Here is a 23543-nt window from a genome sequence, read left to right on the forward strand (position 1 = left end):
GGCATGTCGACGCCAGCATCCCTTCCAGCGTCCTTTATTCCGCCACCGAAGCCCTTGGACACATCAGGCAACGCTTGGCTAGGATGGCAAACGTGGAAGAGTGAGTTCACGTTGTTTTCACGAGTAACTAAAAATTTTAACGATAGGAAATATTGGTCGCTAACCTTTATCCTTATGGCGCCTCTTAGAACGTTTTACTTTGAAGCTTTGGTACACACATTGCCTCTATACAACTCGTAATGCACTTGACATACATTTCTTTCGGGGCATAATGTCTATGTGTAATGCTCCATCGCTGAGGGCCACTCTCGTTTGTTCGAGTATGATGTACACGGCATGGCAGCACATCAGCTGGATGACACCGAAGTAAGATAAGAGCACGAAGTGCGCGTGAAAAATGCTTTCAGTTGGCATGAAAGATCATGTTCTGACGTACTTCGGCTAATTTTATATATATTTTTAATTTTCTGGTAATGTTAAAGAGAGCTTATGAGAGGAGGAGAAAGGTATTAAAAAGGTAACATCCGATGGACTGCACAATAATTGAGACAATACTGCATGCTTAAAAGTTCAGCAATGAATATCCTGAATGTAATATTGAGTGCAGATGCATGAGTAAACTAAAAACAAAAACACAACCCATCAAACAGCTTCTAGTGTTCCCGATGATTTGTTACTTGCCACTTTGAGAGTTTCTGGGCTTTTCTCTGCGAATTCAAAACAATAATTTACAAACAAGGACCTCGCGTCAGAAGCATTGCGCACGGTGGCTTCCGCCAGCCAAGGAATTTCGCGTAATAGGCGCCGCGTACACACCGTCGCCGCGCGATCTGACGAGAGCGATCAGCTCAGGTGGGGCGGGAGGGGAAAAAAAAAGCACGAAAACGCCGCACAGTCAAATTCAGCCGTCTACCACCGCAGCGCAATCGGCGCACTAGTCGCCCACGTGACGCCGCATCGCGCTCGAAGCTCCTCCCTCCGGCGCACGGGGCCCACGAAAACTCCAGAGTTGAGCGCGCGCGCCAGAGCAGAGCGTCCCGGCGCGCGCTGATTGCGAGTGGACGCGGGCGCACGCCACAGGACGGAGCGCCTCGGACATCGCCGGCGGGCCAGTCAGCGCGGCTGAAACGGCGCTCGTCTCCGCACGGGACGGCCCGCGGCTCCCAAGTCGGCTCTCGGGCCGAGAGCGGGAGCCGAGAAGCGGCGGCGCCTGGGGTCCCTAAATTTAGGCGAGCCAGGCCATGCTTGCGGCGCGAGTCGTCGCGAAAGCGGCGGCCTGCTCGCCGGCTCCGCACCGGGTGTTGTATGCGTCCACGTGAAAACGTGTGCCTGACGACCAGCTCCCGTGACGGCGTCCAGCCGCACCACCTCCGTCGGATTTCGCCATCATCTAGGGTGCCGTCCAGCCAAAGGCAGATCTCAACGCAGACTTGCCGCGGTCCCGGAACAGGTCTTTGGCATCAGACACCGTCCTGGAATCTGGCGAAAGCTTGTTTCGTCTCGACAGCTGCGAAAGACAAAGTTGAGTCGTCTTGGCCTTTCAGCCTTCGAAAAATTTCTTCAGTGAGAGCGCCACCGTGTAGGCTTCTTCCAAAAGTATTTCTCCCTACGTGGTACTGTTCTACTTCTGCACCGCTGTGAAATTCCGCTGCCCAAGCCTTCAGTAACTGCCTCGCGTTGTCATAAAGTTCACGGACCAGCTTCTATTGACCGACAATAGCAGGTAGGCGACTGTGCGCTGAGAACTCCACAGGGAGCAACTCTGTTGAAGGAGTATCACTGCCGAATCCAAGAGCAAGCATTTCAACGCGCCTTCGCTGTAAAGTACAGCTGTGAACTGGCCTCGCTGGCATCAAAAGCACTCCTGCTTAGCACAGCGGGTGAACTTGAAACGGGCGCTGCCGACGGGCACTACCTGACGTCGGCGCCATGCTGGATATTATACGCAGCCTCAAGTCGCTCCTCAAGACCAGCCGTGTTCATATCGACAACGAGGTCTTTCGCCTGCACTACACGGCAACAGTGATAATCCTACTGGCGTTTTGCATCGTCGTCACTACCAAGCAGTTCGTGGGAGATCCTATCGATTGTTCCAAATCCGCGGACATCCCCCAAAGCGTCATCAACACCTACTGCTGGATTCACGCCACTTACAGTGTGACGAGCCTTATGGAAGGGAACAGCGAAAATATCATATACCCTGGCGTTGGACCAGCCGTAGCCAGTAACAGCTTCAATGCGCCCCAGGGACACAAGTACCACCGGTACTACCAGTGGGTCTGCTTCATGTTATTCTTTCAAGCCACGATGTTCTACCTGCCGCGGTGGTTGTGGAAGTTCTGGGAGGGTGGCAAGATACAGGCGCTGATGATGGACCTAGACGTGGGAATGTGTGGCGAAGCGGAGAAGAAGCAGAAGAAGAAGCTCCTGGTCGACTACCTGGTCTCCAGCCTGAAGCAGCACGACTGGTACGTGGCGCGGTACTTCTTCTGCGAGCTGCTCGCGCTCGTCAACGTGGTGGGCCAGATGTTCCTCATGGACCGCTTCTTTGACGGCGAGTTCCTCACCTACGGGCTGGACGTGATCCGCTTCCTGGACCAGGACGACGAGCAACGGGTCGACCCCATGGTCCGAGTGTTTCCGCGAGTCACCAAGTGCCAGTTCTACAAGTTTGGCCAGTCCGGGAACCGCGAGACCTACGACGCCATCTGCATCCTGCCGCTGAACATCGTCAACGAGAAGATCTACATATTCCTCTGGTTCTGGTTCATACTGCTCGCGGCCGTCACCGGGATGGTGGTGCTCTTCCGGGTCATCATCACTGCTTGCCCGCCGGTGCGCGTGTACCTGCTGAACCTGCGTTTTCGAATCGTGCACCTGGACCACCTGCACACCGTTGTGCGCCGGGGGTCGCTGGGAGACTGGTTCCTCATCTACATGCTGGGCCAGAACGTGGACTCCATCATCTTCAAGGAAGTCATCGCCGAGATGGCCAAGCGCATGACGACCGAACCCAAAGAGTCATCCGCATGACGACGCGAGTCGCGGCCAGGCCGACCCCCTTTCCACGCAGTGCCTCCGCCGCACCAAGACGTCTGACCCGCCATGCTGGATTACCGTGACGGTACACGCGCACCACGTGTCGCAGAGTGTGTTAGCCGACAGCCCCCTTGGCGCAGTGCCCGCTGGAGTGCCCCGAGTTGTGGCTCGAGGGGGGACGAGCGTAGCCTGTTTTACGTTAGTCGGAAGGGAGCAGCAGCGTTCTCCGTGTGTTGCCCAGAGACGCGTCTGATGCTGCTGTTGTTCACTACATATTCTTCTCTTTTTTAGTCCCGGCCGCGCAGGAAGACGCCACATATCCAGTCCTGCTGCTCGGCGTACCCCATTGTCAAGAACAGGCGAAGCAGCCAAAGGTATAGTCTTGTGCACTAGTGGTGACGGAAAGTCTGCAGTAAAGGAAAGCGTCGACCTAAGGCATTCTGTATTGTTAACACCCCATTCGGCCTTTCGTTGATGCCTTCCCTTGTAAGCTTCGTTGAAAGCACCCTGAATCATAAATCCTCACGCCGTTTATATAATGCAGCATGTTTAGCGACACCTAGCTGTCATGATCTTTACCAGGACTGGCTGCACCAACAGAATACATCATTATTAAAATTTCGGTAACTGCTAGCCTCTGGCAGTTGAGACATCAGCCGATCGGTTAAAAAAGAATAAAACGCATGCTTCTGGACGGAAGTCCTCGAGGCTATGCCGTTCATCGCTGCAGTTTAACTGAAGGCTAAATCACAATCTGCTCCACTCCCGACTGTAATGCAACTCTTGTTCGTTATCGCTGGTGCAACCAGTCCGGAGATTCGTTTTGTTCATTGTGTTCTTGAAACTTAAATACAGCAGAAGAACGCTTATTGCTGTAATTATGTTTCGAGAACAAAATTTTCCGCATTTTCCTCCATTGTGCGTGAAGCGTCATATCTTTCGCGGTTTGCGGGCAAAACCGACAAGAAAGTGTGACACATATCTTGTTGCCTTTGAACACTTCATAGATCTCGAAGACTACAACTATTCACTCTTGTTGTTCAACTCGCTGAGAAATCTTTTATACCTAAAGTCGCGCGCTCAAATGCGGAAGGGAAAACCGACAGCGGTCAAGCTTACTTCCGGTGACGCTCCCAGTCGTACGCTTTTGTGCTTATTTTTGAGCGCTGGACGATTGTTCTGTAATTGAAATCATACGTAATGTTGAGAACTTTTAGCTGGAGTTATCGAAAGTTGTCTTCCTAGACAGTCGCAGTATGCAAACGATAGGCATTGCTATCTCAAAGAATAAACAACTTGTCCAACATGTTGACCTTCATAATCAAGTGCAATTGTGTGAATTTTCCTATTTGCTCAGGAAATCCCAACGCAGCCATATAGAAGCTAGGATCACAAACATTCTAAGCGATACAATACGTCTGGCGTAATTTGGCGCCGTCTACTCGCAGTTCTTGTTCTTACATGACCGCCGACAACCTACCGCTTATCGGAACTCTGCTTTCGTCAGGGGCCGCGTCTTCGAGCAGAGCGCTGTTCCCAGAGAAGACAAAAAAAAAACGCTAATGCTCAGTTTCACTTTTTTGCACGTGTAAACATAAATTTGCATTAATTGCAGCTAGAGCTGATTGGCGCACAGCGTCTCATCACACGCAGCCCAAGTACCACTGCAGCAAGTAAGAAAACAAACAAAGAAACAGAAACTTTCAAGGAAGAACCAGGTAAAGACTTCATTTTTTTATTTCAGCCTCGATTTAACGCTTGAAACGGGCAACGAGAAAGCTGGGCGCACTTGCTCACGCCTCGCTCAAAACTGGCGAAAATTATCGGACTTTTAAGAGCAAAGATCAACAACTGTGTATCCAATCAAACCCATAACCGCGGTCACGAGAGCAAAATTGACAGCGTCTGTTTCTGTAAGGAATAAAATATTTACGAACTGAGGCTTTGGTTTGAAGGTTAGCCCGCTCAAAAGTTGATCGCTTAATTGTTGCTCACATCTACTCTAACTCACAGATTTCTGAATATTTTATCGCGATGTTTCATTTAGAATTGCGACTGCAGTATGCATGCCCCTTGAAAGCAGAGCGTGGGTAAGCGGCCGGGCTCAAGAAAGACAAGCATTGGCGGAGTGCGCACCTAAGATATAAGTGATGCAGTTGTCTGCTTTCTGAAGGACCTTTTAGCCGCAGAGCTGCCATGTAAGCGCAAATTCCCGCAGGCGGCAGTTCTTGTCAGTTGTTCTGGTAGACAAGTGCGTAGCTGTGCACATTAACCAAGAGGAGCGGACCGTTTTTCTCCTATTACATTTTAAATATCACTGCCACAGTATGTCATGTACGACCAAACAAGGTTACTCATATGTGCTGCAATTGTCCACTTCCTATATGACCGTCTAAAGTGCAAATAAATCATGTTATTTCACTACAGCTTTCGCTAGGACACTGCCATCGTTGTCGTCACTTTTTACTTTTTTTTTCAAATTTCACGGCGCATATAGGTTCTTTGAGTCTTATAGCTCGTTTCCTGAACAATGAAGAAGTACAACCACGGGGTGGTCATACGTGGTTTATTGACTGAAGTCAAATGCACTGGTGCGATGTGCGAAAGATGCGTGGTGGCAAATACGGAAACAAGATCGTTAGTGCAGACGCGCATTCCTTGGCATCCAAAGCTTGATTGAGAGAACATGCACACTCCAAGCGGGGACATTGTGACTCCAGGAGCGGTGTTCATTAGAATATTATCCGGAGTTGGAAGCTGTAACACGCAGTCCGTTCGGCTTCCATCTTCGCAGTACAGCTTCCTGTTTGAAAAGCATTGCATGCGGATACCGCTATATACGACTTTGTACGCTGATGCGCCCTACCCACTTCCACAACCTCCCCCCCACACACAAACACGCACAGAAGTGTTGGAATCTGCAAAAAATGAAATTTATAGCGACGGAGAAAAAAATGGCTATTGTTTGCTTACTCTAGTCTCGGGTATTGTTGACAGCGTCCTCGCATCTGTATGGAAGGTGTTTTAGGCGCAGCTGATGCTAACAGGGGGTGCTTAAACATAATTGAATTGAAACTCAGTTCGGGAAATGTGTTGCCACGCAACGTTGCTTCTCAGTGGTTTGAACACAGTGCGCGTGAAAGCTTTCACACGCTGTGTACAGATTTGCATACGCAGCGAATCACAGCTATTTCTAAAAGTGTGCTGCACCTGGCAGTTATTTCTATGCCTAAATCGAATTCACCACCGTGCATCTCGCAACTAGGCTCCTGTTTTATGTCCTCTAGCTAACACAACAGATAATATTGCACAAAAAAAGTGAGTTTGATAGCACGCCTTCCACACTTTTTGACGCAGAGACACTTTGACACCGGTATTATTATATATTTTTCCTAGGTTTCTAGAGTCATATTCATCTTTAAAAAAAAAACCGGAAATAAGGGAGTCCATGATTCATCGGGGGTTCTTGGGATAAATCCTGGTATTTCGATGTTAGAATGTCCAGTCAATTGGGGCTTTGTACATAATCTTGTTAGTTCCTCCAGAAAATTAACTGCTGATGTTCCGTATTGGAAACAAAATAATGATGTCTCTCGATGCCTGCATGAATAAAGTATTTAGGCAGAAAAAATTCTTGAGTTGAATTCAAATAATGATCGGTGGCTGAAAGCATGAAGACACATATACGCAACATGCCTAGTCACATCCCGATATATATGCAGTATCTAGGTGCAGCTACGTGGGTGTCCGTAGACGCATGCACTTGTCTATGCAGTTGTGCATCCGAGTTCGCGTGTCTCTACACAGGTTAGTGGCAACCACGTTCAAAAAGAGAAGTATGCAAGAAAAGTAATCTCTCATTGGTTTCCAAAAGCTAACTTTCAAGTTTGTGCAGGAAATGCGGTAGCGGCCAAACAAGCGCCCTGGCGGAGTGTGCGCCTATGCAGACTGTCTCCACTTGGGCCACTGTCGAGAAAGAGCTAGAACAGAAAGCTGTCCTTAGGCACATAACGCTGCACAGGGAGTCCCATTTAACGTGTTGTCCTACCACCTGTAACCTATTCTGGACGGGTGCGTAGCATCAGCTGCTTGAGCCGGTGAGCCTGCACTTAATCAGCGAACACACTTCAAATGCTGCGCCGTGGCAGCGGACTAAGATATGGACAGAGAAACTAGAGCGCACGTTAGCTCTAGATTGGTGCAGCTTCAGAATCCCGCGCGCACCCTTGACGGCACAATGCACCTGATCGCTTCCTGCCAGGTTTTCCGCGTTTGGAAGCAGGCGATCGACAGGCGCGAAGGCTTTGGAAAGCGCGATTGGTGTGCGCGTTCTGTGAGATGCCGCTCGTCGTGAGGTGTAGTCGGAGCCTCATATTTGGGCCGCATGGCTGAAATGAAGCATGCTACTGTTGACAGTACGCCCTGGAAACACAGCTTTGAAGCCGACAACAGGGGCACACTCTCACATTAATTTGGAGTAGAGGAATAAGTGGTCCGACTATATCAAAATGAGAGAGCAACTTTTTGTGAGTCGTGAGGGAATATTTTTGGAGTAGAAAGGGAAAATTTGAGTAGGCGATCATGCGCTATTATGCCACAAATTTGCGATATGGGTACTGGTTGTATATATCACCTTTCCACTGATCGCCTTGCCATTGCGTTCTGAATTTGATTTTCCCGTCGCTTTCTCGTTCCGCTGCTGCATGGTACTCTGGTGGGTGGACGCTTCTGGCGGGTAGAGGTTGGTGGAGACCGATGGGAGGGAGATGCGTTTTAACCGGAGGTTACATCTCCGTGCACACACCGGAGTGATTCTTACTGGAGGGTGCGCATCCTTGTACCCACTGCAGTGGTTTTTGCCGGAGTGTACACCTCCGTGCACCCACCGGAGTGTGCTCTAGAGGAGGCACCTTCTGTGTCTGTAGGGTGCTCGGATGGTGCACCGATCCTATGCGTTCTGCTAGGGGCGCTGAAGGGCATAGGCTTCACACAGACCACGGGTTTTCCCCCGAAAGCTGGCTATACTTTGAACGCAGTAAATTAGATTACACATGGTCGCCTAAATAGAGGGGTATCATGAGGGTATAGCAGAAGAATACACCTGACAATATTGTCTCACACGCACTTCCCAGAAGCCGCAGGATTGACGGCCCATTTATGCTGTTAAAAGTGCTTTTCAGTTCGTCACTGTATTTTGGAGCAAGGTGCTGCAGCGCTTGCAATTACCGTTGAAGGATGAGGCCAATTAGCTCAAGCAACGTCCGTAGTGCCGACCACGCGAACTACAGATGGTAGCGGAATGCCATTCTGATTAGAATCAGCGCTGAATAGCTCACGCGCCTTTGAGGCATGATTGAACGCGGGAAACACGTCAAAGTAACGAGCAGGAAGCACAAATCGCTTCAGTGGAACTTATACCTGTGCTACACGGGCACGTTCGAATAACATGTGAGTCGAATGGCATTCGAGACTTGGAATGGCATTCGGACTCGACGGACTTCCGCGGCGCTACACGACGCTTTCCAAACGCATTTGAAAATTCCTCAGCTCGTTTTCAGTGTACGATGACGACGGCGGCGGTGGTCACACTAGTGCGACAACGACACTATCACGGTCAACAGCACCGTATGTGATTGTAGTGGAACAAGTTTTTGAGGCCAACGACACCGACGAATCCGACCGGCGGACGGTCAGCCTTCATGTCCTCGGCAGGCAGGCCGCTGAGGGAAAACACGCTGATGAGGCGACGGTGTGAATATATTCGCCCTTCTACCTTATCCATATAGTTAAGAAGCGAAATTAACGGGTATATTTCACATGTGCACATTCGAACACTCACCAGCTATAAGCGTTTGCCAAATTAATTTTAATCGATGGCGACTCCCTTCCCTTCCGCGGCGACTAGGCCTAGTGAGTCCGCAGGTTTACGTCTGTGAATTCGGCGATTGTGAAGAGCGAATACACGAGTTTTAGCGAATGCAAATGATCAACGAGTGTAGTTTTGACAACAGTGATCTGAAATCAACTATCGCTCACATCGCAGGGCGCGCATACGATGAACGGGAAGCGCCGGTGTGACCCAGGCCGCCGAGCACTACGGTCAGGAGCAGTCGTCGCCGTTGCTATTTTGTGGACAACAAGTTATGCCTTTTCAGTTACCGCGAATGGTCACCAATCATACTTCTGAATAAAGCAGTTTAAAATAAACTACTGATCGTGTCGGAGGAAGTCGGGACAATTAGCGACAAGCGCTGGTCGTAGGCGATGTCAGTAGCCCGGCTGTCAAGTGTTTCTCAGGCGAGCGATCGTATCGGCGCTTCCTCCCACAGATTGTCGCACTGCGTTAACAAGCTCGGGTGAAACCGGTACACATGAGATGAGCTTATTGAATAGAACTAAAGCGCGGAATGCGTTTTATGTCATGAAAACGAGCGCTAGCTGGTCGTAGGCAGCGATGTAAACAACAGTTTGAGTGCAGCCGTCCTCATCGGCGCACTGCTGGAGAAATTTCATACCCATGCGGTAAATGTTCATTGGTGTACTATTACCTTCAAGCACTTACGTAGACAGAACACGAGCTATTTTCTAAGCAAAGAGCAGGAAAAAGCGAGCAGCGGGTATCAAAATGAGCAGCCACAGAGCCGAAAGCAGACGCGCGGCTGTGGGCGGGGCGAAGCGATGGCGGCGGCAACGCCTATTGGCCGGTTCGTGCTGTGTTCGCGTTTCGAAGGCATTCCAAAATCTGGAATGTCTCCGCGGAGCTCCGTCGACTCGAATGGCATCTGAACCGAATGCCGTCGAAAAATTTCGTGTAGCAGCGTAAGTTCGGCAGTCGAGCCGAATGACATTCGGTTGGAAGGCGTTCGAAGCGCCCGTGTAGCACGGGTATTACACTGACTCTAACGTGCGGCAAGGGCCCTCCATGCGCAGCATTCAAAACGAAATCGTACCCAACAATTCTGGACAAAAGTATTTTTGAACGAGAGAGAGAGTTTAAGACGGCAATTTTTTATGTAGACTTCACTGCAAGACTCAATATATTCGCAGATCTCTTGTCGGCAAGCATGAATTTTTTGCTATTAACGTTTTTGCTTAGCTCAAAAGCGTTCCTCAGCGTATATCAATGAAACGGCGCGAAAAACGGGCCAGGAAGACGAGAAGCTACAAACGCAGCGCCGAACTTACAACTGGCTCTATTTCATGCGATGTCGCAATAAATACGGAAGGCATACAACACAAGAAAACCAACATCAATCCAATATTGCCAAACTTAGTGGTCCATATCTAAGGAACCTATTTCCTTCTTCGATTGGCGAAGGGAAGGCACGGTCAAGCAATGGCCACCTCATTTGTGGGTAAAGAAAGCTTCGTACGGTTCTCGCTTTCTTTGAGTTGCATATACGTACGAAGCACTTTGCACTGTTCAAACTCAGGAATGCATTTGAATTCTGTCACACGCTTGGCGAAAGTAATTCCTCTGCAAATGCTGACATCGTTTGCGCGCTCTCTTAATCTGCCATTTACGCAACGGTACGTAAATAGTACCGCAAAATTAAAAAAAAGTGGTACCGCATGACCGAATAATTTCGTGGATTACTCTGCTTGCATTGCTATAATCATGAACCCACTGGCCAAACAGTGTTCCCTTCTGCAGTTCCCCATTGGTTTTTAATGGCAGTTTTGACTCCTAGATGCGAGCGATGAAAACGCTTTAAGAAAGATTTTCCTACATATAGGAAGAATAGACCAGTGCCATCAATATTTACATAACAGCACCTTATAATTTTTTAATATTCAAAAAATTTTTCCAAGAATTTTAGACCTGGCACACGGAAGATTTAGCGAACTCTGCTAGTATTTTGGAAAATTTCTAACAAAGTCCTTTTAAAGTAGTCTGCGCAGCTACACCAGCTGAAATAAAGGCTTGGAACGTGGTTGTGGCGCGTTGCACACACCTTTTAACTACGGAATGAATAGAGTCAAATGTTGGTAGATGCATGATTTGGGAACTGGTCAGAAAAGGCAAAGGAGGGTATCTCCCCTCCGGGTTCCTCGCCCCTTTTCTCTGGTTTGTTCATCAAGCATGGTATAAAAATCATGGAGAGTGGAAACGGTGCACGAGAAGTGAGCTAGCTACCTGTAATCTAGGGCTACGTGTTCTTGAAACAGGCCTGTCTTGTGCTTCCTATATACCGAGTGTTTCACCTCAGATGTTCTGCAATTCTTCAAAATTGGCTTCTTGCGCTAGAAGAGCGCATTTTTTGGCTCCGCATTGTTGTCGGTGTATAATACATCAGAATACAGCTGACACGTGCTAACTAGTAGGCTGATTAACTAAAATTGTATAGTTAACTTTCTAACTATTACTGTTAGTTTCCTTGTATACCGGGTGTTTCAGCGAACACTTTCAAAAATTTTCAAAAATACGCTTTTTGGGTAAACACATGGCCCCTGCGGCATAGTATTACCAGTGCTGGCGGACACCAGAAAACCGATGAATTGTCTGAAGTATTAAGCTGGGTAACTAATTTCTGATAACTAACTTTTTAACTATTACAGATAGACAGCCTGATGCAATTAGAGATTTGTAGCCGGTCGTTAGTACTAGCCGTATAAGTTTTTAGGATTTCGAAAACGGGATTACCCTCACCGCTGTGGCTCACCAAAATTTTGTACCATCGTGCGAAAAGACATGCGCTTTCGAAAGCATGCAGGCAACGCAACACCTCCAGTGCACGTAACTAGTCGGAAAAGCCGAACTTTGCCGAGCTACAGCGCCAAGGGTAACCGCGTTTTCAAAATTCTAAAAACTGATCTGGCTATTACTAACGACCGGCTACAAATCTCTAATTGACACTAGGCCCCTAACTCTACTAGTTAACCTAGTTAAACTAGTTAACCAGCTGACTACTTAAGGTAAATCACCGGTTTTCTGGTGTCCGCCAACAGTGGTAATACTCTTCCGGGAATGCTATATTTTGGCCTCAAAAAGCCTATTTAAAAAAAAATTTGAAAGTGTTCGCTGAAACACCCGGTATATACTGAGGACCGCGTATCCCTCCGTAAGGAATATGTATATCAGTTCTTATAGTTTCGAAAATTCAATTACCCTCGGCGCTGTGCCCCAACAAAATCTGGCTATTTCGACGAGTTATGTGCACTGCAAAGGTTGCTTTGCCGGCAAGGCTTTTGAAACCGAAAGTACTTTGGAGTGATATAGGCAGCATTAGTTGGGCTACAGTGCTGAGGGTAACTGCATTTTCAAATTCGGAACACTGATATAGATAGTATTAACGTAGGGCTACACGTCTCTCAATGAATCCGGAGACTGAAAGTAATGGTTGAAAAGTTAACTATTCAGTATTAGTTAAGCAGCCTACCAGTCAGCACGTATTTGTTGTTTTCTGATGCTGTTAACCGCTTGCAATGCTGTGCCGAAGAAAGAGTTCTAAATAAAACGTATTTATTCTAACTGAAAAGGTATTTTTTTTTAAGTTTCAGAACATCCTAGGTGAAACACCCGGTATCTTAAACACATCAATTTGATGGTGCCCATGGCGCTGCTCCTGCGAGTGAACGCACCCAGAATTCCGGGTGCGGTTTGCGTCGAGAATGTGCCCTTTCACCAGGGCCCGAAAGATATTTATCAGGGAGCGGCATCGAGAGAAGGTCGAATTTGCACTAGCCCTCTGGCATCAGATACTGTCGCTCTGTAATAGACCTTTTCGCCGGAAATAGTTCGCTTTCTTTCGTGGCACTTGTGTAATCTGACAGTCACCTGGAAAGCGATACACTGTCGGGTGTCTGGATAATAATAATTTCGAACAAAATCGCAAAAATTCCTCAGCTTCGTTTCACGCTCGGCGACAAGTGCCAGAGCGTAGCCTATCTGCAAGAGAGTAAAAAGAAAACGAAAAGCTCGAGCGATAGCAAGTGAATACGGCACTCCGCGTACAGGCAGCCCAGTCTTTGCAAGTGCTCTTCGGCTGTTATCGACACGGGCAGGAAAACCAAGCAAGGTTGTGAGACCGCGTGCAAACAACTCGAGACAGTAGCCTATGACATCGCAACGCTATCTTAATATAAGGAAACAAAAACACAACCTGACAAAAGCAAAAGGCTTTTCGGTGATTTCGACGTATTCGAGTTTATTACGATACCATGCAATTGAGTCTGCGGAATGAGGCACTGTAAGAAACTGATCCGAAATCTAGACAGGCTTGTAGCAAAATTTTGGTAGTGTCTAACGCTTTGATACGAGCCACTGCGCGCTCATATACGAACACACCCACGTACCTGTGTACACGAACAAAACCTTCATATGAAGCTGGACAAAAGAAGACGTGTAAATGCGTCGTGTACTAACCTTGAGCCTGATATTTTTAAAAGTCGAATGGACGGAAGCTCGTTGTTCATACATAAAAATGCACATAGTCCACTGCCACCACCTAGCTATATTTACATGCTACGAGAACAAATAAAGGTGTATGTCGAAGTTTTGTTCGATTCGTTAACACCATCGACCACCGGCAGGTTAATACTAACAAAGCCACGTGAAGTGTTTTTGTGCGCATGTTGGCGCATTTGTCCACTAGCAAACTGCATCCAATGGAAAGACGCGTATACGTGGTGGCCCAAGAGCGAGCGGAAAAGTTTTCGCATTCAAATGATGGGCGAGGTGCGAGCGGTGTTTATTTTAGCTCCCGCGGCGGCACACCACACGCGTCGGCTGGGCTTCGGATAGCCGCTAACAACATCGAGCGCTCGCGAACACAATAAGCAGGCGTCCGACGAGACGCAGGCGCTCCCAGCGGGGATCGGCACCGCTCTTTTACCGAAGTGCGGTGAGAACCAGAAACCACGGGCTGAAAGAGAGCGGACGTATCAACTGTGGTGGCGTCAAGCGACTGGGCCGTAGCTGGCGACATCTGCCAGCCGCTGCCGAAGCCTATTCAGCGGTACCGTACGCTACGCATGGAAGTCGCGCGGCCCAGGTGCTGGCCAGCTGTGTTCGATTAACCTACGACGTGAATCTTGTCGTTGCACGCAAGAACAACGCAGTTGGTCTTCGTTTTTCCTGGACGTTATCGAGCGCGGTGGGCATCAACGCCGGGCCCCGCGTCGTCCGAGGCAGTGCAGCGGCCCAGCCCACGGACCGCTCTCTCGGCAGCGGCCGGGGTGCGCTCTCCGCGCGGCGGGCCGGGGGTTATTTTGGCAGCGCGTGTATCCAAACCCAAACAGCAGCCGCAGGCTGAGACGCTCGGCCAGCGATCGGCCAAGGACTGGCCCCGAGGAGTGCGCCGGACTGCTTCGCTTTAGGGACTTCGCCCAGCTGCGCGGCCGCTCTCTCGAGTGCTCGGCGGAATTCGCTCCCACAGGCAGGGCTGTCACACTCGCTTTGCGCAGCAAGAGGGCGCTTCGCAGTCAGTGTTTTTCGCTAGTGGCAGTTTGGATAACTGCGACTCAGTGAAAAGAGGGTATCGATAACAGTATCGAAAGAACAGGACTGGACGGAATTGCATAGCCATTCGAGCTGGTTTGCCGCTGGGAGGGAGAGATCTGTTTCGAGGGAATGGTCACCACCGGAACGGGTGAAACACAAGATGAAGCGGGACACTTGTGACCAGCGCAAAAAGAATTCGCAGAAGGGGGAAATTTTTTTGACGATTCGGTTTCAGCCTAAAGTTTACTACGCTATTTCTGCGAGGCACATGTGACACATTCATTCGTACAAAAGCCGCAGTAAATTCCCCAAAGACGCTCCCCTTCCGTTCTCTTCGTGTCTGTGCTGGTTGGCGAACGAGGGCGGGATCTTTGGATGCTTAATTGCACATTTCTGGCTTGCTTAGGGGGTTCTTCTTGAGAAACCATGCAATGCTTGAGCGTGCCTTTATTTCCGTGTTTGCGGCACAGAAACATGAAGGGGCTGAAGCAGAAGGTAAAACGTACGTCCCAATAGTCCCCCGGCTCCGTGCATTCACGATACGCGCAGTAGCCGGCACAGGCATCGAGCATAACCTGATTTTGAGAAGATAGTTATGCGATAAATACGTGAAGAATATGCAACAAAAATATGAGCTTACATGGCGATTTCATACTGACAATTTCACATAGACGCTTTGAACCGGAGCTTCTGAGCAGACAAGATGGAGCCAGTGTGCCCTTCCCGTGGTATATAGTCTTTACGAGTTAACTGCAAAAACGACTCAGCGGCAAAAGCTGGAGCTGCAGTTCAGCAGAGCTTACGTAGCGACTGCACGGCTTAGCTCTAAGTGAAAACTAGTCACGCTTAGTCTTTCTGAAACTTTATCTGTACACAACTAAATGAATCACAATGACTCGAGCACCTAATTGGTTTTTGCGACACTCAAAGAGTAAAAAGTGGAGCTATACTTCGATCATTCTATATGAAGACATTTGAAAGACCATTTAGTGCTGAGGCACACACAAAAAAAGCCGAGACACAGGTCTTGAGAGACAGCGCTCTGTACTTTCTAGCCTTGTTTTTATGTGTGCGTATCGTTTAGCTCTGCAAGCTTAATTCTGTATAAGTATTGTGGCGAACAAGCTGTTCGGGCGAGGTTGGTTGGCAGCCATGTGCTTCAGTCGTCGTGCTGTACTGCACACTGCACATATTTAAGTTCTTATACCGGAGTCCCTCTCCCGCAGTGCTACTCCGCACTAGGTACGAATACAGTGGTGGTTTAAGATGTGCTCCAAGGCACTGACACACTGTGCGCAGCTTGCGTGCGTCACATTCTCATGATGTTAAATAGAGCGTACTTCCTTTTCACTGAACTGTTTTGCATGGTACTATAGGCACCCACAAAACGAATTCGTTATTTTCAAAGTGCTTTCCGTTTAGGCTTTGTTCTAATTTGGCAAAGAATAAATTAAATAAACGTCTTTACCGGAAGAAAGAACGTGTCTAGCACTACTGAATGGATGGATAGAAGTTAGGAGCGTCTAATTTGAAGCGGGTTGGTGGCGTTTGCCACCATGATCAGATTCCTTTTTTTCCTTATATTTCTCTAAGCAATCCGTGAAACTTAGCGGAATGATCTATAAATTTGGTCTTCTTTGTTCAATTACAGTTTTTAATCCTGAAATTGTAACCTTACATCACCGCCCTGCTATTGATCCACCGATCTTCCAATCACTTTTTTCTAACATCTACCGAATATTCATTGATTTTACATTTGTTATATCTAAATCCTAAGGACCCCAGGGAAAGTGACTATGCCTGCATCGACACCTGGATGGATGCTGGAACAGTCTAGCATAAGATGTTCAGTTGTTTCTTCAGGATTACCACACTGTGCAGGCGTGTCACCTTCTTGGTTAAATTTCTTTTGTAGCTTTGTAGGCTCACAAAGAGTTTTTCTACACGGTGTTGGCACCGCTTGATGGCTGTAAGGCGCGAAAGGTGGACTAGAAGCAAGCACCGGGACGCGGCGCCGACTTCCAGCGAAGAGTACAACTCCAGAAGAGAAGCATACGGGGGGGGGGGGGGGGGGGGGGAATGACGCTCTTTGATCAAGAACGGGAGATTGAGCCAGCGTTCAAACAGCGCTGGCAGTTTGTTCGGCTTTAGGGAAGGGTTTCTGAGAGAGAATGGCAAAAAGGTGCATGAAATAATAGCTTAAAAGAATAAAAAACAGAATAAATGCCGTCATTGAATTGGGGTAAATGTACATCAAAGGGGTACCATGAAAACGCCACTCCCCATACACACACGCGCACAACCTTCGCATGCGTGCTTCGCCCGAACACTACATGTGCCATGAAACCTGATCTAGCCTGTTTTTGAGACATTAATTTACTCGTCGTGAAAGGCCGACAGTTCCTTACAACCTCATTGCGAAGCAACATGGTGAATTTTCGTGCTGTTTGCTGCGCGTAAACGAAACCAGTTCATACTATCTTTTTGTAAGAAATGCAAACCTTTCAAAAGGCTGCCGCCAACTTGCGACAAAAACGATAGCGAATCTCTTCTCCACACCTGCTGAAAGTCTTTTCATATGCGAAAGTGACATTTAGCGCCCGAGCATACGGCTGAATGAGTTACTGCATTTCGAGTTCCAGATTTTTTGCACCATCTGTAATTATTGCTAGTAAGTGTAGCAGCTACTGTAGAATAATAACGAATGCGGCGATGCGGTGATGAAAGTAGAAAAAAATTACATTTCTGCGGAGTTGTTATGGCCACTAAGTGATGTTAGAGATATACAAGTGCACTTTGCCAAAACCCGCATAAGGACGCTGAAGAAGACGACACATGCAAGGGCTACTTTCGACGCTAATTTACCGCACTGATCGTATATACAGACTTTTTACACATACTGACAGACGAAAAGTGAAAAGAACCGGCCATATCAGGCGGTTTGTCAAAAAGCCACAGCAAAAGAGCCTGCTGGCACTCCTGAATAGGTCCACTCGTGGCGACGTTTTTTTTCTTTTCTTCCCAGTGCATACGCGTAGTCGTCATTTTCTCACGCTATTTCAATGATATTAGCAATATCTCGCGCCCCACTGGTGGCAGAATCTCAGTACAGGTACGCATTTTCCAAGAAAGGAGCACATCCGCACCGACGGCAGCGCAGCACCAAAACGCACATGACCTGCAAATCGGCTAACAGCAGTATTCACCTGGAGGAACATTCAAGCAAACCCCAGTCTTTTCCACGCATCCCTCTCCGTGTGACAGTGGTATCCTATACACGGCGCCATTTGTACTTTGAGTGCATTGCGGTGCCTGATATTGTATGTTTTCGTTACCTACTGGCTCCATTTGTTCGAGCGCACAATAGTTGTGGTAGTCAATTTGCGGCCGCGTGACGTTTCTGCCCAGCCTCCATGGAGTTAGTTGAGACCCGGGAACATATGAAGCAGTACGGTAACTTTGATTCTATTAATAGGCTCGACCTGTTGGCGCACTCCACCTGCAGGTCATGTTTTTTTTTTATGAAGTTTTGCTACGGCGCAAGTAACACGTGAGTGGCAAGCAGGCGACAGCAAACGATGGTGAAAGTGTTTCACGAAAGAGTTGACTGAAGACATTTTTTAGCGATCCCCGATTTCAAAAGCAAGGGTGTCGAAACAGATCTTTGTTTCTTAACTCGATGTTAACGCTTCTGGGCGCGCATTATTTTGAAGTAACACTTGACCAACGCCCAACACTCTGGTATCTCGGTCTGCAGTTTAACTCGCATTTTTAAGCTGTGCACCTCTGCCGAGAATTTTGAAGGGTCGAATTTGCCTCGTGTTGCAAACAGGGATAATAACTATCGTGCAGGTTAAACAAAATTGCTACGAATCGAATCTGCTTGCTTTTGTAGATATGTTCAACCCGATAACAAAAATACTGTAGACATTGCAGAGTACCGTTCACAGAACACCGAGGCTACTGAAGATGCTGTGAAAATCCTCCGTCTCGACAGAGAGCTCTCACCCTTCAACTTGAGGACGCTGCGCCAAATTACTAAAAAATACAGAAAATCTTTAATGAAAGGGCAACTGTTTCCTGAAAATTAGGTGCGTCAGACTGCCCTTGCACTTTAGGAGTTCATTGAAGAGTGAATATCGCCCGGGAAGAATAAATTCCTTATGTCGACTCAAAGCGTCTTGTAAGATGATAGAACGCTCGCTCCGAAAAATAAGGTAACGGCTTCTTGTGAGCACGCCATTCAAAGTGCCTTCTTTAGGCAGCAATTTGGAATCATTTTGTTGAAACACCGCTGCAGAATTTGGCAACTGGTACCTTCTCTGAACGATAACAGGAAACGGCATGAAGTTGGGCCACGAATGTTTATGTTTGCCTGGAAGTGAATCTCAAAAGGCCCCTTTTTGTATCGGTTCACTTGCTGGGCTAGCCAATAAAAGTTACGCTTTCTGCAAGAGCGTTTAGCTCGTTCCAAAACAGTCCTCAAGGGCCCTTCACTCATAGCTCAGCGAGTGAAACTTATGTTAACTGCCCGCCTAGTGTTCTCACAGAGCTCTGAAATGAAACGCTTTGTAAAAAAAGAAAAAGTACAAGCTCTTATTTCTTGGGATATATAATTATTCGTTTAAGTGATAGCGTCATACGGCCCGACCCTTTCCTTAAGGTGCTAACACCCTTATGCACACTCCTCTGTACATTCTTAACGGAAAGCGTGACCTGCTATTGTTTTCTGATTGCCTTGATGTTTGCCATGAACGGTAAGCGTTCCGGTTCATTACCAGGTTTCTTATGCCAGTAACTACAGTACGTCCCATGCGGTTAGGTGAATCTCTCAAGACACAGTAAGATCTGAAAACGAGTTACAGGCTTGTGGCTGCGCTTCTGTGGGTGCTAATATGTAATTACGCACTTATTAAATACATCATGGTTTGTGGCCTCCAACGTAATGTCACAATGACTCAATTTTCCGCAGCGTTAAGGCCCTCCGGATAACAAATACCCTCTCGGCTCAGAAAGCATAGAATTTTTCACACTGTTTTTCCAAACGCATGTTGTCCTCAGAGTGAAGTACAGAGGGCAAAACACTTGTCTAGAACGGCCGAACTGTGTGCTCCGGATCTCCCTATGTCACTGCGACCAGGAAGGCAACAATTAAATGATGATGAAATCCTGTGAGTTGAACTTCCCATGCATATATCCAGAGCATTTTAAACCAAATTTTATCACTTGATATCGTCTGTTCAGCCCGAAACACGCACAGTTCGTGCTCTAGACAAGCGTTTTGCCCTCTGTACATGGCAAACAACACTTTCGCCTTTCTAGTCCGCACGTTCCGAACTGGCGAAGAATAACATGGTTTGGCTTTCCATCTACCAGATTAAACCTTGTCACCGCCATATGTAGGAAAGTATTCAGCCTAAAATGCAGGACGTTCACTCGGCCAGCCAGCTGCTCCATAGGTATTGTCTGCACTGTACACGGGCTCTTCGTGAGGGGCTCTGGATCACCCTTCGGTCGATTACAAAAAACGCCTTTCGACACGTAGGCGCCCCTTCTAGCGATACGGTTCCAAAAGAATTTTCACTATGCGCAGTACCAAAAGCCATAGAATTATTTCGCAATATTTTCGTCTCCTTCCCCGTGACTTACCTGCTTTCTTTTCGCTCGACCTACACTGTTTCCTGCGGCTATCCTAAAAATTCCGCTTTATTACCTGTCACACAGAGTACAAAAATGAAAACAATTATTATATCTGCTCGCAGAATTATTGCTAACAAAATTGCAGAGAAGGCTTTTTTTGGCATATATACAAAAAAACAACGTCAGCATGTAAGCTGCCTGCGATTCAGGAGGCCTGTTTAGAGGTAAAGATGCCGAGGTGAGCAAAAATCTTTTAACTTCCTTTTTATTATATTTTTGATTAAACACTTACTACTACTACTACTACGCTCTCCGTTCATGAGTTCTCTAGGTCAATGCTACCTGACCGAAATATTAAGGGTGGCTATTGGCGCCGCTGAAGGCATGCCTTACGGGTCATTTACGAAAACTAAGCGATCTGCAGGTGGCCACCCTACCATCAGCAGGTAATAAAAATAGAACCGTAATAACCATTGCTCCAGATATTGTTAATCGAGTATCGTGTAACCACAAGATGGTCGACCGCGAAGTTAATTCAGCTTTGTTTCTTCGACGCAACAGATACTGTCACAGCTGTCTGCGTTACTAGTACAGCTGCGCAGTTAAAAAAAGAACAAAAACATGCATTAAAGCCATCCCAGTAAATATGTTCAGTGCACAAAGAGCATGCAGCACCGACTGCCATTATCGCGCGGAAATGAATAAACGGAAACAGAGCTGGAAATGCTCCATTGGACAGCCTCGTGCACACGATTGTAACGTTCACCCTCCGTCAGAAGTTTATGGAACACTATATGTGCGAAAAAGAAAAGATTTTACCGCCGTCCGAGTTATTAGCATGGAATAAGTGTATGCAGCCTAATACTGAGTCTTAAACTTCTTCTGTCCACCATCAAATCACAGTTCGGGTGTCCTGAATACAAATTTATTCTTCAAATCCCCGTTCCATGAACTAATCACGGTGGGTGTATACCGTGTGTTAGGCGAACATTAATTGGCGCATCGCTTCCGTAATTCGTGGTTCTTTTTTTGCTACAAATTTTGTGTGTGGTGGTGGTGGAGACTTTATTAGACATAGGGGAGTTTAGGACGCGCAGGTCCTTAGGCTCCCGCACGGCCCCACTGCACTCAAACGTTCATGTCCCGGAAGCTTATGACGCTGGCAGCCCGGCCTGTGGCGATGGCTTGCTTGGCGGGTCCTCGGAGCGCAGTAGGGTCTCCCAAGATTCCCAAGTGGTAAAGTGCTCCAGGCCCCGCGGGAGAGGATCCGCCGGGAAGAGGAAAAGGATATGATCGAGAGTGGCTTTGAGGGAGGGGGGAAGTAGCAGAGTGTACAGGGGGATTTGTGTGGACTTGGTGATAGCACGAGCGTATATAAGGGAGGGTAAGGTGCGTGTTTTGAGCCGCCTCCAAAGTGTCTGGTGATAATTGTCGAGGGAGGGATGGGGTGGGGTAGAGCCGACGTTCGGCTTTGCAGGCCTGCGTAAGTTCACTGAATGAATGCATGCGCTCCCGTGAGAACCCCAGATCACAGGCCGCCGGTGCCCGGTTGAGAGAACCTCGGGCTAAACCGTTGGCATCCTCGTTTCCGGGATTCCCGGAGTGGGCAGGCACCCATATGAGCTCCATGTGGCGGGGCGGGTGTGCGGCGAGGGAGTTCAGTGTGCGAAATGCAGGGACGTGAACTCTCCTGCGGGCAAAACTTAGTATGACAGTTTAAGAGTCCGATAGTATATACCGGGCCTCTATGCGCGTGATGGCTAGGGCTCTTCAGGCTCCTCCGAAGTGGCAGTGGGGGATATGTGAAGGGCGGCAATCGGTTATAGGGAAGGGTTCGTGATGGCTACAACAGCGTCCTCGCCTGTGCAATCGGCTTCCACCCACACGGCATCCGGTTCCATGCCATACTGTTTGTGGAGCGCCCGTGCGCGAGCTCTGCGGTGGGGTTCGTGGTAGGTGGTGTACATGTTTTGGGGGAGAGGTTTAAAAATTAGTTCGCGGTGAATGTGGTGAGTGACCTGGAGCTGTGTGGGATCCGTGGCCTGTATCTTGATACCGAGGGTGTGTAGGATGTGTTTGCCGGTGGTGGTTCTCGCGAAATGTATGTATTGCGTCTGTCAGTGTGCCTGGATAAGCTCAACTATCGTCTTGCGTAGGCCTAGCTGGAGGAGTTTTTCAGTTGAGATATTTAGGGGTAGGTGTAGTTCTGTCCTAAATGCTGTTCGGATCATGGCATCCAGGGTGGAGATTTCTGTGCCCTGGAGTTTCAGGTAGGGGAGCGTGAAGAGAAAGCGGCTGAGGACGAAGGCATGAATAAGACGACATAGGTCATGCTCTTTCATGCCCGGTGGTGTGCTGAAACTCGGCAGATTAGGTGGGATATCGACACCGCCATAAGCGTGAGTTTCTGGATGGTGAGAGTGTTTTTCCCGTTGTTCTGGATGTGGAGGCCCAGTGCCGGGAGAGTTAGCACCTGCAGGATGTACCGGTTTTCCAGCGTCACTGTTATGGGGGCTGTGGGGCAGTTTCTGGTTGTGGGGCAGAGTATGAGGAGCTCCGACTTCTCCGGAGAGCATGAGAGTCCGATACTCCGCGCATGTGTTTGCGTGAGGGTAGCTGCCGACTGCAGAGTATTCTCTGTCTCCGTCACTGCCATAGGTGGCCGGTAGCTTGATATCATCAGCATAGAGTGTATGCCGAAGGTGAGGGATGGTTTGTAGTTTGCGGACAAGGGGGATGAGTGTGACAATGAAGAGAAAATGGGACAGGACAGATCCCTGGGGGGTGCCAACCCCACTAAAGGTGTATGGGCGGGATGTGTGGGGACCGAAGTGAATTTCGGCCGTGCGGTTAGTAAGGAATGCTTGAATATAGGTGTACATACATTTACCTGTGGTCAAGGCGAGGACAGCTTTTGTGTGGCCCGGAATGAGGGGTTCCAAAATATCCTGCGTGAGCTGGAGCATTTCGTCCTGTGCCGACAGGTGGGACGGAAGCCCACCATGCTGTGCGGGTAGAGGTCTTGATCCGTCATGTGTTGGGTGAGTGGGGCGTGTGCGACATGCTCCAAAAGCTTGCCCAGGCATGATGCTAGTGAGATGGGACGAAGATTTGCAGGTGTAAGGGGTTTGTGGGGCTTGGGTATGAACAAGATTTTGGCGTGACGCCAGAATTGCGGAAGAGTGCCCTTCTGCCAGGATGTGTTGAAGTACCCCGTGAGCTGGGCAATCGACTGATCGTCCAAATTTCGGAGCATGCTATTAGAGATACGGTCACCACCTGGAGTTGAGTTAGAGCGGAGAGTCAGGAGGGCCGCTCTGACTTCTGCTTCCGTAATTTCCGCGTCGAGATTGGCATTAGGGTGCCCGCATAGGGGGGCAGGGGTTTGAGGTACCGGGAGTTGTATGTGTGTTATCAAGTA

The 23543-nt window shown here is 48.3% G+C and overlaps 1 protein-coding gene across 1 annotated transcript; it reads left to right on the plus strand.

Moving 5' to 3' along the window:
• Positions 1-1023: 1023 nt before the first annotated feature.
• LOC144116163 (innexin shaking-B-like) lies at positions 1024-6084 on the plus strand. The gene has a single exon (XM_077650868.1). The coding sequence runs from the start codon at positions 1930-1932 to the stop codon at positions 3031-3033; it is 1104 nt and encodes a 367-aa protein (XP_077506994.1). The 5' UTR covers positions 1024-1929; the 3' UTR covers positions 3034-6084.
• Positions 6085-23543: the final 17459 nt, after the last annotated feature.

Source organism: Amblyomma americanum, chromosome 1, assembly GCF_052857255.1.
Source record: "Amblyomma americanum isolate KBUSLIRL-KWMA chromosome 1, ASM5285725v1, whole genome shotgun sequence".
Lineage (NCBI taxonomy): Eukaryota > Metazoa > Arthropoda > Arachnida > Ixodida > Ixodidae > Amblyomma > Amblyomma americanum.